Consider the following 18,077-nt stretch of genomic DNA (forward strand, 5'->3'; position numbering starts at 1 on the left):
AGCAAATTCCTATGTGTAAACTTTCCTGGCAATAACCTTGATTCTGAAATGTCCGAATTGACCAATCAGAATCCAGTATTCAACTAAGCCTCGTATTAAATACTAATATCCCTAAATGTGTATTCATCCACAGCGGAAAATAGTCTCCAATACAGACCGTTGTTCTCATGTTTGAGCTACTAACAGTGCACAGTAGTTCAGGAAACTGCCTTTAAAACAAACTGTTCAAGAAACAAATCAGACGGTTCATTTTTCATGATTTATTTTCCAATCCGAAACACTCAAGCAGAATGTTTGATTTTATAGTAGAAAAAAATACAGACATTTGTCAAATGGAAAAATAGATCTCTCGAGAATAAAGAATCAATAATTTCAATATTCAGTGTGCCAGACAAATAAAAGGAGTTCCTCCCTTCACCTCAAACAAAGACAACAGTTAATAAGCAGCAGGTAAACACGATAAGAGCAACCATCAGACGGAGTTAATGTCTCTCTTCTACAAAATGAACATCAGGTCCTTCATCATCTGTAACATATCCGTCTGATTCAACTCATTTATATTTTCTGACCTAGAGAGAAACTGGATCATTCTGTCGCTCCAGTTTCTTCCTCGTGAGAAGCTGAAGTTAAGGAAGGTGTCACCATAGTAATAACAGTTTGAGTCCAAATGTGCCAAAATTACACCTTTTTTCAGATATAAGTGCAAATGTTTGACTACCTTAACCTTCCCAATCGAATTTATTTGTAACTGAGGTTGGGAAAATGAGTGTATTTCCTAAAGGATGCACCAGCATGTTGAGGCCAGCAGGGGGCAGCACATCAAGGCACACAGACAGAGGATCACTGCATCACAGACACCCAGCTCAGAACATAACATGTATTCAAGTGTTTGGGGTCAGTAGCACTGTGGGAAAACAAATATAATATCATGTATTTTTCCTTACATCTGTGGATCCCAAACAAAATGCGAACACATATTATTTTTCCTACACAAAGTTAAGATGATTTTACTTTGTTCAACCCAATCATTTGTTTGTATTAATAAGGATTATTTATTATTAATTTAGGATGATTTTACATCTTAAGGCCACTACATTTCATGTCATCTTTCTCTCTTTGGTTGAACTTACACGTCGGCATACTTGCTTCATTTTAAGGGGTACCATGCAAATAAAGGTTTGTGATGGATCAACACTCTGTCCACTTTAACAGTCAGTAGCCAGACCTCCGGTGTTGGTGCTACAGATCACATTTTCTCCATAAAACAGCAAAATCTAATTGGGAAGGTGCGTCTTCAAGTATGGTTTCCATCGTATGTGCTTCCAGCTCGTCTGCTGAACTCGAGTAAACATAATTTAGACAAAATAACAGAAAATGGACCTCCATGTCCCATAAAGGCTTCAAAATGGCGTTGGCACCAAACTAACATTGTGCAAAATCATGTAAAAATAATAATCATTTTAAATACAATATTTTTGGTCTTTAACAAGTCAATTCTTTACACTGTCAAACATACATGTGGCATGCTGATTAAATAAAACATATTATGCATAACTGAAATAACAAGCTGTGGTGTTAATGTTGAAATCCCCCTCCCCTTATTTCCTAATGTACAGTTACTGTCCCTGTGCGTTGGCCTCGAGGTGAAACCCACTCCTCTCTCTGAGCGTCAGGACACTTTGCTAAAGCTCCCAAATGATTTCCTGTGGTGAGGATGAAGAATAACGGTGCTGTGTCTGCAACATAATTCGTCTACCTCATGCAGCATTTAACAAGTTGATATCTCCCCCTCCCCTCTTCTCTCTCCCCTCTCCATACACTCACCATCATGCTGTTTTCACCAGCTTCCCCCCTCCCTGTTTAAGGCCACTCGGAGTTCATTTCTCTTTGATTCAAACTGATTTCATTGTGTTCACGTCTTTTTTTTGTCCAATGAATGAAACAAACCTCAGAAGAGATTTGGATTACAATTAAAAACACATTTTAAAATCTGACTTTGCTGCCCCGTAGGCCGAAGTCTGAGGCATCGTCTCCTCTACGTGACTTAAAGCTCAATGGTAAGGACACCTTGGTGATGGTTAATACATCTGCCACACGGACAGCCTGTGGGTGGAGGATGCAGCGGAGGAGCACAGAGGCACTGAAACATCAACCACCCGTCCAGGAGCCTCTGAACATGTTTACAATTCAGCTCCAGGTCTTTTTTCCTCAGTGTAATGTGTTCTTTGGAGCCCACCTTCAACTATTTGGTAATTTCATAAGTCACTGCCAGTCAAGTCATAGGAAGCCAGTTATTCACATGAACGGGATAAATCAGCACCAAACATACCCAACACTTCCTACTGAAGCCTCTTCTCTGTACCGATGAGGCAGATAACGTTGCGGTTAACAGTGAACGTGTCTTACATTGCTTTGCTCCCGTACCTGGACATTTCTGAATCAAAAACGCTCAAATATGTTTATTGGACCGAGTCTTGAAGTCTGTTTATCCAGTGATCAGTCTGGCCAGCCCTCGGTGCACCTCGGCCTGCAGCGGCCCGTACTCCACCACCTCTCCGTCCACGGTGATCACCCCTTTGGGGGAGGACGGCTCCAGCCTGAGCGCCCGCACCTTAGCGTGCACCAGATGTTGACAGCTGCTGGCCAGATGTAACCCCTTCTCCATCGCCAGGAAGAGCTTCAGCAGCGCGGCGCGGGATATCCCCCCCGTCACGTAGAACAGGTGGATGAAGCCGTCGTCAGGGGTGGAGTCCGGTGATGCCAGCAGGTCCTCCGCCAGGTTGGACTGGTACATGGCCAGTACCAGGACAAAATCCTCTTCCGGCACAACCACCCAGTCGCCGGGCAACGGCTGGTCCAGGGGCAGCAGCAGGGAGTCGAGGGGGCCGCTGGGGGCTTTGGTGGTGCTGCGAGAAGGCGTGCTCTCCGCCTTCCTCACCTTCAGGGAGTTGTTGGAGTGGCAGGAGTTGTGGAAGGAGTTCTGGCAGGGCGGTTCTCTGGAGGGGGGTGCCTGGTGGTGCAGCGGCGGGTTGTCCTCCTCCCCGTCGTCCTCGGCGACCGGCAGATAGGAGAGCGTGCCTCTGTAGACGCGCAGAGAGGCCAGCCGCACCAGCGTGCCGATGGTGAAGCGAGCGGCTCCCGTGTGGCGGTACTTCTCGCTTTCGATGTCCACGTCCGCCACGAAGCCCCAGGCCAGAGAGAGGAAGGAGAAGAGGCGGGGGCTGGAGGACAGGTGGACGGAGACCAGGTCCATGCGGGTCACCAGGCGCTGACACAGCAGGAAGCCACAGCTGAGCAGGAGCTCCTCGCTGAACACCGGGGGGGCTCTGCAAGGGAGGGGGAGGGGGGAGAGTTAGGAAGAGCTGGAAACATCTCCTTTAAGTCACATCTGAACTACAAGGACTGGAGTTTTGATATGATTTACATATATATATATATATATATATATATATATATCTGTATATTTTACAGGCGATGTTATTGTTAAGAAAAAATGTAAGAAAAAAATGATAATGGTCATCATACTTTCCCTAGCCTATGGTTACATAAGATAAGAATGACTTTATTGATCCCAATTTGGGAAATCTTTGCGTTGCAGCAGCCAGAAAAGACAAGGTATTGTACATTAGAGAAATGAAAAGACTAGAAATAAGCAGTCCAAAATGTAAACATCTCAAATAGAAATAAAATAGCATTAAAGAAGTAGAAAATATACATGTTGTTTACAGTAACAAAATATAAAGCAGGATATTATACATAAATAAAATAACTAGTTTTGTCCTTTGAAACTTCAAATCCCATTTAATGCAGAATGGTAGAATACAAATGAAAGCAGATTCACACATTATAAGCGTGTTTGTGAATAAACTATGTCTTCATGTATTATTTCAGCCATGCAGCAGTCCTCTAGAAGGAGTCAGTAAGAATCGAGCTGCAAAAATAAGATGCAGACACCAAAATAACAACGGGTGCACTTAGGCCACGTTTACACGGAGACGAAACGGGTTGTATCCGCTACAGTTCTCTATCGCAGGGGTTCCCAACCTTTTTTCCCAAGAGCCCCCCCAAATGACTTCTGTTGGAAGTTTCTCCTCCGCAACAGCGGTAATTAAAGTTTAAAAGTCTCAAAAATGCTACTTCTACTGTCACAAACTGGATGAATGTGAAGTATTTTGTTAAAGGAGGATGAAAGCGTAATTAAGGAGCACTATTGAAGTGACTTTGATGGTTATTGGACTCAGGATTAATTCATTTGGATTCCCGCTGTATGAAGAAATTAAAGGACGGAAAACAATGGAAGTGGAAACAATTCACAAAGGGATTAAACTGTTTAAAACACATGCTCAAAGTAAGCCGGATTTTGCCGATGTGTTTATGTGGATTCAAAAGTCGTAAATAATCTACAAAATGGAGGAGACCGAATCTGATCGGAGCAACTGTGACAAATAATCCAACTGCAACCGGCATGGACAATGACTATATTTTAAAAATGCGCAAATCCAGACAAGCCTGGTTTGGACACCTTACGGGCAGAAGAAACATTTCTATTAAAGAAAAAAATATACATTTCTGTCTTTGTATGCCTTTATTAGCTACTAACTTGAATTTGTATTCAAATTACTTAATCAATTTTTTTAAATATTTTATTGTAATGTAGAGACAAGGCTATTAGCGACAATCATGTATTGCGTTTAAAAAAAGTTACAAAAAAATAAATAAATAAAAGTCTAAACATTATATTTGGCCTCCCCCAGGTTGGGAACCACTGCTCTATTGTATGGTTCGTCCACACAAGGCCGTAACGGCTCCCAAGGTGGGTAGATCTGTGGACGGAAGGCTCTGGGGGGCCAAACGGCTCTGTGTGTACGTCATATACGATAATTTCCTGATAACGATGACGCCATAGCCCCGCCTCTCCCCACCTCTGCTGCTCACCCCCACGTCACCCACGTCATTGCTGATGTGTTTCGCCAACAACAATGGCGGATCATAGGGTTGCTTTCGTGCTCCAGACGCAGTACTGAACATGCTATAGATGTTAGTGCAAAATCTACAGCTCCTCTCCCACAACCATCGGCAACAAGTGGACATGGAGAACTACATGAACTACATGTTGCTAAATCCACCGCAGAGAATAAACAGAAGGGCAACCATGCTTGGGGGGTCTTCTTCGCTGCTTTTGGTGTATTTTGTGGCGGAAGTACAGCGCCACTTACAGGCGCTGCATATGTACAGCGTCTCCAGCGGGTCGAGCGGTCTCGTGTGGACGGACAAGTTTCTTGAGCCGATTCCGTGTGGACGGAAGACTTTTTTGATATCGACTAAGGTTTGTTTTCGTCTCCGTGTAAACGTGGCCTTAGTATTTTGGGACGTGGGTCGAGGCTTGTGCGTGTTTTGAGGAGTGAGCTATAACAGGAGTGATATACCAAAGTGGGGTAACTGTGACCTTGCTGTGGTATTGTAATAACACGGAGGAAAGAGGAGGTAGATGAGGAGGGAGAGGGGTGAGTTGAATAAAGCAGGAGGCTCAGGGACAAATACTGGAGGTGGGACAGAATCAGCTGATGGGCGGTCAGACAACAAAGAACAGCCCCATCTGGGAGAGTGGAGACAGGGGTGGAAGGTCAGGATAACACACACACACACACACACACACACACACACACACACACACACACACACACACACACACACACACACACACACACACACACACACACACACACACACACACACACACACACACACACCACACACACACACACACACCACACACACACACACACACACACACACACACACACACACACACACACACACACACACACACACACACACACACACACACACACCTATTACAGTGAAGGTGGATGTCTCAGTTCTCTGCAGATATCTCCATATTCATCTTCTTGAATTTACTCAGCAGTCAAATTATACAAATAACTTCCCTCTCAGGTTCTCTCTCCTTGTTTTATACAAGATCCTTTGTGCATTGTCTCTGTGTTCCTAATGAATGGGGAGTTTGAATAAGCGTCTTATATTTCCTCCACATGTACTCTGAGAAGTTTATGTAGTATCTGTGATCCACCAGAGGAGGGAGAACGTGCCTCACATCGAGGTGTCACACCTTCAGAGACGGTCAGCGCTGGGATGATGTTCCAGCTCCTGCTCATTATGTTTGTGTACAGAAACACATTAAACCCTCGCTCAGCTAACCTGTTCTCTGCATTGCATAAAACCAGATTCAGGTTCTAGCTGTCACTCGTTTGATCCGCGCAGCCTCAGTGAACCCTTCATTCAGCGGGGAATAATAACCAGATACTCTCTGGGTAGGGTCGCAGCAGAGAGAGAGAGAGAGAGAGAGAGAGAGAGAGAGAGAGATTCTGGATGCACCCGGAGTGTGAGAGGAGAAAACAATACAGAGTCTGCTGGTCCCTTCCTCTCATTGTTGCTGGCGCTCCGGCGTGAGGACCATTGTTTGATGAGAAGCTCATGATGGCGGATGAAGGGATGACTGAATGTGGCTCTTTTGGTGAAGACAGACCCCTCAGTGTAAGGTTTACTGTGACTTTATTTCATTTACCTAGTCAGAAATCCCACTGAGAATGTAAAACACTGCAGCACAAAGGATTACATAAAGGTCACTGGACACTGAGCTAAAGCCCCCAAATACACTGAGATACAAAATGACAGATGACAAAATAAATAAAAAGTAAAAGGGCAAGATAAAGCCCAAAGTGACCTACACACAGCAGAAGCAGCTTAAAAAGGAAGAGCCTCAGAGCGCTTTGTGAGGTTTTTCAATTCCCCACGCAACACCAGGTGACTTCGGAGGAGAAAGGGCAGGGTATTTAAAACAGACTAAAGAAAACAGGACTATTTATTTAGCTGGAAAAAAGGTAGATAGAGGGATGTTAAACAAGACTATTAAACCTTTCTTTTTTCAGTTGACTTTTTACCGAAATGCATAAACACATTACGTACAAATGTTTAATATACTACTACGGGTCTGTTGTACAGGTTATGCTGAAAGGGTGAAGAAGGATGGCTAAGCAGGAGTCTCTCCACCTGATCTGTTGCCCTTATTGTTATTTGGTTTTCTCCTCCTTTCTTTTCTTTGTGTCCTTCAGCTTCTCCTCTGTGTTCTTTGTTCTGGCTGATTAAACTCCAGACAATCCCTCAAATGAGCAAATCATTAATAATGAATATGAGATGAGTGCATTTGAAAAGCACCAGAAGGCAGGCATGTGTGTGTCTCTGAGGTGAGGAGTTATACAAAGGATACCATATCTATAGAAAACACTACATCTAATTAAATAAAGTATTATATATCTTCACACAGTAATTGTGTTTGGAGGTATTTGTTGTGGCAGTCACTTTTCCTGCTGTTACACGGTGTACATCAATTATATTACTGTGCAGCGTTCTTTAAAGAAAGATCTGATTTAAACGTTTATTTTTTCAAATACACGTGAAGGTTGTCTGAACCGCCTTTGAAGCCATGTTGGACTGGACAGGAAAAAGAAACAGCCAGCAGACGCTAAAGATCAAACTAAGCTCCCTGAGTAGATTCAACAAATGTCCTTTGTAATTATCTAATGTAATCGGTAAAAATGCTTTTGAAATTAATTTATAAACCTCATGTCATTTGTTTCATCATTTAAAGGTGGGGTAGGTCATTTTGGAGAAACCGGCTCGAGTGCGCTAGAATTTGAAAATACACAAACGGAACAAATCTGCCACTTCCTCACAGAGCCCCTCCTCCAACACACACGAACGCACTCATGACCAATGAGGGCACGAGATAAGTTTGTGCACAGATGGAAGGCTGACAGGCAGGTAGGCCATCCAGTTACTTTAGCCGGGCCGGCTAAAATGATTGGTCGTGCTTTTTACAGCGCCACGGCTTCCACAGATGACATTTTTTTATGTATTTATTGTCAAAGCATTTAATATATTCATTGCTATCGGGACGTTAAGAGCATTCCATGGAATATAACAAAAAGTGTTTCTGAAATACATTACATACCCCACCTTTAATTATTAGTGGAAACTTTCCAGGTTTGCATTCTTTTGCACTACAGCAGAAATACCTGTTATTTTGTACACACAGACACTGTGCACCATCTGCACTCAGAAGAGGCTCCTCTGAGTGGACAGACTCGAGGGGGATTACGGCCAAATGGACAGAACTACTTTTATTGAAAGCTGCATTAGTTTCCTGTTTCTGGTCCGCAGGTAGCTCTGCCTGATGGGGGATTAGCTGATTTATTTCTGGAGCCTCGATCAAGTTGTTCAGAAACTATAATCTGATTTAAACTGGACCTGTCTTCCTGCAGTATAAACATAATATGCTAACCTAAGTGGGCAGCGCACCTGGGATGACCTGGCACAAATAGGTGAGCTAACGGGTTAAAAAAAAAAAAGGGCAGCAACTACTCATTATTTTCGTTTATTATTACATGTTCTTCATTAACTGATGACTATTTAACCTATAAAATCAAACAAATACATTGCTTTACTTAACCAGCAGACCAAAATCAAACAAAATGAAGATTTAATACGCCTCTTTTCAATCATCACAATATTTGCGATTTAATGTTCAATCGTTAAAGCTCTGCTACAGTAATTTAATTGTCGCTTCATCCAGCCGGAGAAGAGCTGTGTGTGTGCAGCCAGGAGAGAAAGAATATAATAACCACACAAACGTTTCTCTAAAGCGTAGGGACGATAAACTGTTAAAAGTTTTATAAAGTATAGTACATGTGGCTCACCCAGAGTAGTGATGTATGGATGCAGCCAAGGCGTTGCCCGACCCCCCAGGAAGGATCCCCAGAGGGGTCCGGACAGCCTCCTCCCAGTCAGGTCTATCCAGCAGACCGTTTATCACCTGAAGGATACAGGAATCACAGCTTTTATCAGCAGGACAGAAAGAAACATGTGTTACCCAGCCAGGGTTTGCTAGCACTCACAGGGCTGTGCATCAGACCTCAATCAGTGTAATACAAATTCAGACTGTATGTATGTATGTATGTATGTATGTATGTATGTATGTATGTATGTATGTATGTATGTATGTATGTATACCACTGAGCTATACTATATAAATACCATAAAACCCTTTTTTCAGCTCTGATATCAAGAACAAAGCCATACTAGTACTTAAAATAATAAACTAACAAAAGCTAGAGACCTGTTTTGATTGGATCACACAGCTGATAGCCAATCTGAGCCAGGGTGCAAAGCAGGGTAACTTTTTCTGACTGCATCGCGCATGGTAGTGACATTATAGTGGTATCAAAATCTATCAATAGACATTTGACTACTGGCAAAGTAGATTCTGTATGAATTCACTGTCATTATGACTAATGTAGTTCCTGTTACTTACTGTAACAGGAACTACATAGGTCATTATGACAGTAAAAACTTACATGCATTACCTGGAGACTTATCCTAACCTTAACCATAACCAACACATGCCTAACCCTAACCCTTAACCTTACCCTAATCCTAAACCTAACCAAGTCTTCACCCTAAAATTAATGATTCCCCTTATGGGGACCTCCAATTTGTCCCCATAAGGGAGGCGAGTCCCCACACGTGACTGTGTAAACAGATTTAGGTCCCCACAAGTATAGTAATGCTAGGACACACACACACACACACACACACACACACACACACACACACACACACACACACACACACACACACACACACACACACACACACACGCACCAGACTCAAAAGGTGAAACCGAACTGCTGTTTTGACTGGTATATATTTCTGTTATGCTTATCTATTTGGAAGCATTTTATAATGAATATGTCTTTACACACCAGCAGGTTTATAATGCTGACAGAAGGATGCCCTGCTGACTGTGTTTGTCCTATGTGCGTGTGGACATGATTTAGTGAACATGCGTCACTCTTTACCTCATACAGAAGCCCGTCCCCCGACATGATGACCAGAGCGTCCCACTGCGACAGGTCGGCCTCCTTCACCAGCTCTCGGGCGTGGTTCTGCCGCTCTGCACACACACACACACACACACACACACAGACACACACAGACACACACACACACACACACACACACACACACACACACACACACACACACACAGATGAACATGTCGTTCCTGTCTAAGGAATCTAGGAATTAACAGAGAAACTCGTCCTGTCAGTCCTCTGCCTCCACACAGAGGTCAGAGGTCACAGTGACTCTAACGAAGGTGTCAAAGATATTCGGTGTTGAGGCACTCGAGGACATTTCCACGGGTGTTGGCTATCAGCACCTCAAGTTACACATGACACTAATACGTGTGTCTTATCTAAACAAGACATTGGCGTTAAGATCTCAGTTAACAGAGGAGTCGTCTTTTTTTGTCTCCTCTGAATTAAGGCATCACCGTGGGAGGGAAAGCTGATATATGGGCTTAAATGAAGCGTATATAACACTGCCAATTAGATCGTTACAACTAAATTACCCAGGAGCACTCTGTCAAATTACTTCTGGGCTGAGTGATCTGATGGAGTGGGGCCCTGGTGACAGCCTCCTCTCAGGGTGGACAGCGCAAGAGGAAGTTTATTAGAGACAGATAATAAAGATACAGAAAGTAAATGTGTTGCAAATTTAAGTTTTTCTTAACATGACTTTCTCGGCGTCATGGCTTTTACTGCAATGCTTCGTTTAACAGGTTTGTAATTTCCTAGAAGTTTCCTGGAATGAGCTCTGTAATTTAGCACTAATTATAAAGTTTTTAATCAGCATACTTTTAATGACTTATTTCCAATGAATTGCTTGAGAGTCTTGGTCTAATCAGTGGATGGCATGTCAGCTAAACGTGATCAAAGAAAGACATTAAAAGATATAACATTAAATTAAATCATCCAGTTGAACAGATGTGAAGAATAAAGTTTTTAAAAGCTACCGGTACTTGATTTTAACTGTATAATATTTACTAATTTATAAAAAAAAACCTTATTAGGAATCTACAGAACCGTGAAATATAGTGTTAACAAATCTACTGCAGTGAAACCTTTCAAATGATGTCTCACTTTGTTTTTATCTGTGTTTTGGAGTGTGTGTTATAATTTTAATAATGTACAAATTGCACACATCACTAATAATCACACCTGAACTGAAGGACAGAGCAGTGCATTCAAGCAGGCTTTGTCAGACCTCAATGACAACATGACTGTATTATTATTAACATAATTATTAAAGATGCTACTCCTTTCTCACTTTGGAAGTTTAACTGAACCTGTCACTTATTCAAACATCTTACTTTCTTGCATTCCAGACATATTATCATCACGTTTTCTCTAGGGTCTGTTCAGTGTGTGTGGAGGGATGCATGTCTCTCTCTCTCTGCAGGTGAGAGGGCAGGAGGAGAGCTGCGAGGTGTGAAGACGAGTCAGTGAAGCGCAGCGGACCGTCACACAACTCAGTCACAACTCTCACTCTCTCTGACCAGCTGAGGCTCAGAAACACCCCAAGCTCTTTCCTTCTGGCCCTCTGCTCTTTCAAACCATTTGAACCCATTTTTACTTTTAGAAACAGCCATCATTCATATTTTTGACGGAATATTGAGATTTTTCATATTCAGACACAGTATTTGGTAAAGAAAAAGGTGATGGATAATAGTGGTTACTATCAGCACAGTCTCAGTCAAAGCGTATCTTGCTGTAAGGAAAGCAGAAAACTTGTTGAGTGTTTTTTTCATGCATAATGTATGAATTTAAGACAAACATATCTGAGTTGACTAGATATTTTGCTGCAGATATTTTTTGACTAAACTGAGCAAGACCATCAGGTTTTCAGATTTGTTTCAAGTTTGTTAAGTCTGAAGTTCTGATCTGTTGTTACAACATGCAGGCGGTTATCATAATCACTGCAGGATGTCTCATCTAGACCAGGGGTTTTCAAAGTGTATTGCTATTATTATTATTATTATTGTTGTTGTTGCTATAATGCAGGGGTATTCAATTGCATTTCAAAGAGGTCCAGTAAGAGAACATGTCATTAATCCGGTCAAATATATCGGACAGATAGGCCAACATTGCAACCCAGTTCATGTCCTCCATGTGCTTAACCAGTGAGGAGTTGATTTCGGCGAGGAAGAGGAGAACTTCCTCGCGCAAATCACACAAGCGAGTGAGGACCTTGCCCCGGGACAGCCACCGGACCTCGGAGTGCAGCAGCAGCAGCTGGTGGAAGTGAGCGCCCATCTTATTGCAGAGGATGGAGAAGAGACGTGCATTCATGGCGCATAAAGTTAGCTGAAGTTAACTAGCTAGGGTTAGGCTAGCTAACTGTTTCTCGTTTTGTTTTTTTCCCCGCTGCGCCTCCCCTGAAGCTCTCTGGCACCCCCCCGGGGAGACGCGCCTCACACTTTGAAAACCCCTGATCTAGACAATAGGATACAGGAGCTCTGCCTGGAGGAAGCTGTTAACAGCAGTACCAATCAATAGATAGCATTGGCCAAAATAAATGAGAAAGCTACAACAGAAAAATCAAGAATCACTGAAATGCACCTGGAGTATTAATAACAACAGGTTTAGGAAATGTATATTCTATATGAGGATATGGAAGTATTTCATTACTTTGTGTTCTATCAATGATCAAGTTTTTCTAGACCCCTCTAGTGTCTTCTCTTCTGTGCAACCACCTTCTTGTTTCTACCCTTAAAGCTGCCAGTAAACACACACACACACACACACACACACACACACACACACACACACACACACACACACACACACACACACACACACACACACACACACACACACACACACACACACACACACACACACACACACACACACACACACACACACACACACACACACACACACACACACACACACACACACACACACACACACACACACACACACACACACACACACACACACACACACACACACACACACACACACACACACACACACACACACACACACACACACACACACACAGGTCCCTCCATTAAGGAGGCTGGTGTTAAATTACAGGCTGTTTTTAACATTATTCAGACTCAGCTCTCTGAACTAAAGCTTCTTTTAAATGTTGAGAAAACCAAGGTAATGCTCTTTTCTAAAGCTAAAAAGACACCAGAGACTGTTTTAGATATTGTAACTACGCAAGGAATAAAACTTGAAGTGGTTACCTGTTACAAATACCTTGGTATCTGGCTTGATGATTGTCTCACTTTTAAACTTCATGTCAATAACCTGCTTAAAAAGCTGAGGGTTAGGCTAGGTTTCTTCTACAGGAGCAAGTCCTGTTTCTCGCTTGAGGCCAGGAAAAGGCTAGTCACTGTGTCCTTTTTACCTGTGCTGGACTATGGTGATTTGATGTATATGAATGCACCTGCCCATTGCCTGGTCAAGTTAGATGCTGCGTATCACAGTGCACTGAGATTTGTGACAAACTGTAAAGCATTAACCCATCACTGTACCCTGTATGCAAGGGCTGGTTTGCTTTCACTAACTGTACGGAGGCTCAGTCACTGGTACATTTTTATTTACAAAGCCATGTTAGGGAAACTTCCATCTTATATCTGCTCCCTGATCTCACAGAAAATTGTAAGTGGCTACTGCCTGAGATCGAATGCTGTAGTTTTATTAAATGTGCCAGCTGCTAGGACTGTCTTAGGGAAGACAGCTTTTAGATGCGCAGCTCCTCTGTCTTGGAATAGTCTGCAAATTAAATGGAAACTGAACAATCTGGTACCACTAAATGTTTTTAAAGCTTGGTTGGATGCTAGTCAATCGGAAGCTATTGGTACCTGTTTATGTGGATAATTATGTAAATGATGCTGTATGATGTCCTTTTGTTGTTCTAAATATGTTTTTATGTTTCATGTGGAACTACTTGAGCAGGTCTCCCTTGGAAAAGAGATCAATGATCTCAATGGGATTTATCTGTATAAATAAAGGTTTGAAATGAAACACACACACACACACACACACACACACACACACACACACACACACACACACACACACACACACACACACACACACACACACACACACACACACACACACACACACACACACACACACACACACACACACACACACACACACACACACACACACACACACACACACACACACACACACACACACACACACACACACACACACACACACACACACTCCTCTGGAGAGGATCTGATTCCTCGGCCTCTCTTCTTCTCCCCTTCCCTTCTCTATACTCAGAATAACGGGATCAATTCCTCTTTATCAGTCCAGTCACATCACATTTCAGTATCCATGCAGAGGCTGTACACTGAAAATGATTGAAGGACCCCAACCAGCAGCACAGCTGTAGAACCGAGGCACTGCAGTGGGTGGGAGGAGAGCTGAGAGCCACCCCCCCTCCCTCTCGTCAGACAGATTGATAATGGCAAAATGTCGCAGTGAGAGGAACGGAATATCAGGGTCGGAGATAAGTCACACTGTGCTCGTAATTATTTGTATAGTTATGTTGCAGAGGTAAAGAGAGGAGAGCGGCAGAGTTTCTCTGTGGGTCGAGTTGTAACTAACTCCTTACAGCCATGCATGTTTCTAACTGTCCTCAAGATTAGTAAGCTCCTGGAGGATGAGAAAAACTGCACATCGGAGTAAGGATTACAGTTCTTCTTCCAACGCATATCAATATGCAAGCATTGGGATTCAGCGTTGATGAAAAGGAGATTACATGCTGGTTAATTTGATAAATGATTGCAACAGTTAAATGTTTTTTGTTTGGGAGAGAGAGAGGGGTGTGGCATGTGGCAAAGGTCACCAATGATTTGAACCCAGGATGTAACATTTACATGGCATATGCTGTATCACTCGGCAACAAGGAGCTCCAAATGTGTGACATTCAAAGCAAACTATTATTCAACCATTACAGACATCATTAACAGTTCGCCATACAATGTGCACAGCATAGTTTGTTGGGTAGCCTTTTATGTAGTTAAACGTTTAAAATGAAAAAGAATGACACTTGACTAGCTAGAGCTTCAGCTGCACTTGAATGCTAATTCTTTACTATAGCTCTTAAATTGTAATCAGAGTACAAAGTGATCACTTTACAGCCAGCTTGGAGAGTAGGGGATACCAACAAATATTTGAATGCATGTACTGTATGAGTGTGTTTATGTACTTTGAACAGTTTTTTTTGGCCACTTGGGGGCAGAGGAAACACTTATTTTAACATTCAATGTTTGCAAAACGATTTTTTTTTTACAAAGCATCTGTTATCAATCAGATGAGCTGAAAAGTCCTCTGAAGCCCCGTAAAAACTGAGTGGAGCTGCAGAGTGAGGTGATCATTTTCTCATTGATGAAAAAAACACTTGCTTTGTGATGGATTAAAGGTGAGGTAACGGGAAGCTCTGTCCTCCGCTCAGCTGCAGATGATTCTCCACCCTGCTGTCACCAGCATCCTGACTGTGACTCCCTTCAAACAACACACACTAATAACTGCAGCACTCCTCCAACTAAATGACAGCAGGTGGTGACAGTTAAACAGCACCCCCTTCTGTGTGTGTGTGTGTGTGTGTGTGTGTGTGTGTGTGTGTGTCAGTATATCAGTATAAACACTGACAGCTCGGTCAGCTGCAGGGAGGTGCCTGAGGGTGTACCCAGACAGATACACACAAAAACATACACACAAACAAACACACACACACACACACACACACACACACACACACACACACACACACACACACACACACACCAGGGAGCGCCACAGGTGGGACTATACTAAATGTTTACACTGTCAAATGTAATAACTTTTTAGGGGTGTGATTTTCTCTGTTTGGCCCACTCTTTCCCATGAGTTGGTTTCCAGTGTTTCATCTCACTAACTGATGCTGAAATATCTTTGAGAACGATTTTTAGGTAAACATGAGATGCCAGTGAATAGTGGCTGTATCTGCCATGTTTGCATTGGTAAAATAGTAGCTTTGCGTGCGTCTTTCCCTCCCGCAGTGTACATAAGACCGGTCAAATGTACGCACATGTTTCCAAAGCCTAATTTCTCTCAACTCAGAAACGCTGCATTATTAACCTTACAGTAACAGCCCCTTTTTAATTCTTAATACATGTATTCCATTGAAAATCACCACTAAGAGGAAGTGTTCTTTCAGCACACTGCCCTAAAATATGTGACGAAAGTTATATTTCCTCCCGGTGTGAAGTTAGAGGGACAGTAATAGACACACACACCTCATCACAGCTACAGGCACTGATGGACGTTTCCTCTGCCAGGCCTGATCCCTGATCAGCCAACAAGAGTTTAAACATGGGAAATGTCTGTGGCCTGCCAGTGGAAGAAAACGACCTAAATTGAGCAACAATCCAGATACAGTTCAACTTTAGAGAGTATATTTATTTGCACCAAGTGGCAATTATATGAAGTGGTAGCAGCCACATTAAACGAGTGAAATCCTGGAAATGCTTGCTTTTGGGTCATGGTGTAAATACTTTTCTACGATGGCTCTACAAAATACACAAGTGATCTGTGTGTAAAAGTCACACTGTAGCAAGATTTATTACAAAATGGGGGAGACATAGAGAACAGTCTGTCAGGAATCTTTCTAATCACATGATGTACCAAACTAAAAATATACATACGTATTTAAGTAAAAATGTCATGGAAAGAGGATTCCCTTTTCTTTTTTTTTTGGGAAAGGTTTACTCCAACAAACTAGTATTGCACTCTCATAATGTTGGCAGACTTACAAATGTCAAACTAAAACTAGAATTACCACCTCACAGCAGTAGAATTCCTCCGTCAACTTAGCTGCAGTTCACATACTGTAGATGTCTGTCCAAAATATCTCCAATACATTATCGTACCCTTTTAAAACATGTTATGAAATTAGCATGAATAGCATATTGATTCTTGAGTACCGGCTAAAAAAAGCCTGTTTGGTCACAGTCATCATACCTTTCGATTAGAAAAGTATAATCAGGTCAACACAATGCCTCCATGCTCGGATGATCCATATTTAAGCAGCAGAGGTATCCCAACGTTTGGTCCCTCGTAGAATAAGCTCATCACCAAAAACTTTAGACCCTTCAAAATCCATGATGGAAGCAGAAAGCATGTTCCCCTCCAGGCCTGGTGCATTGTTCAACTACGCTGCACTGCCGCGTCACGATTAATTACAGGACTTTTGACACTTTAAGGTCAAATGTCTCACAATGAAAGGACTATGACTGTCTATAGGTGTTAGCCACTATTGTAGTTCTGAAATTGTGTTGATGCTCATACAACTGAATGCATTGACGTATTTATTTATGTATTTTCTGCTTAGTCTTTAGGATGAAGGAGTTTTCAAAGATCCCTGTCCTTGTTTATACACATAATAGTTTCTTAACTTGAACCATGACACAGAGGAGCCCCACAGCAACACACTGTGTTCATGTGTTGTGTTACTTCTCAAGATTGTTGCCATAACATTAAAAACTAACGGCTGAGAGACAAATAAAAGAGCAACAGAGAAGTTGTTGGAGGGGATATCTGTCACCTAAATAAATATATGTAATTTGTATTGAGCAGATGAGTCGTGTTGCTGTCTTTTAATTAATGCTGTGTGACAGACATCTTAGGATGCCTGAGCAGAGTCTGCCTGAGAGGAATCAGTGTGCCATCTTTACACATGCAGAACAGAAGCTAACAAGCCCATACAAATATTCTCTCTCTCTGAGAGAGAAGAGATAGAGAGAGAGAGAGAGAGAGAGAGAGAGAGAGAGAGAGAGAGGAGAGAGAGAGAGAGAGAGAGAGAGAGAGAGAGATGAGAGAGAGAGGAGAGAGAGAGAGAGGAGAGAGTAGAGAGAGTAGAGAGAGAGGAGATAGAGATAGCGAGAGAGAGAGAGAGATAGAGATGCATCTACTCTATCTTCGCTATCATCTCTATCTCTCTATATCTGCTATCTCTCTCGATCTTCTTAGCTGATCTCTCTCTCTCTCTCTCTCTCTCTCTCTCTCTCTCTCTCTGCATCCCCACAGCAGTGCAGTCATCCTTCATCTGTCCTCCACCGCTGGCAGCGCCCGCAGCTG

General features: G+C 42.5%; 1 protein-coding gene across 1 annotated transcript in view; it reads right to left on the minus strand.

Annotated features, from left to right (window-relative positions):
- Window positions 1-245: 245 nt before the first annotated feature.
- Window positions 246-18,077, minus strand: part of LOC117538018 (sphingosine kinase 1-like) — a 37,602-nt gene continuing 19,770 nt past the window's right edge. The window contains exons 3-5 of the mRNA XM_034203510.1: window positions 9,936-10,030; window positions 8,775-8,890; window positions 246-3,326 (exon numbers count right to left, since the gene is read on the minus strand). Of these exons, the coding sequence (XP_034059401.1) occupies window positions 2,486-3,326; window positions 8,775-8,890; window positions 9,936-10,030 (1,052 nt within the window). The 3' untranslated portion in view covers window positions 246-2,485. The remainder of the gene's footprint in view (window positions 3,327-8,774; window positions 8,891-9,935; window positions 10,031-18,077) is intronic.

Source organism: Gymnodraco acuticeps, unplaced genomic scaffold (assembly GCF_902827175.1).
Source record: "Gymnodraco acuticeps unplaced genomic scaffold, fGymAcu1.1, whole genome shotgun sequence".
NCBI lineage: Eukaryota > Metazoa > Chordata > Actinopteri > Perciformes > Bathydraconidae > Gymnodraco > Gymnodraco acuticeps.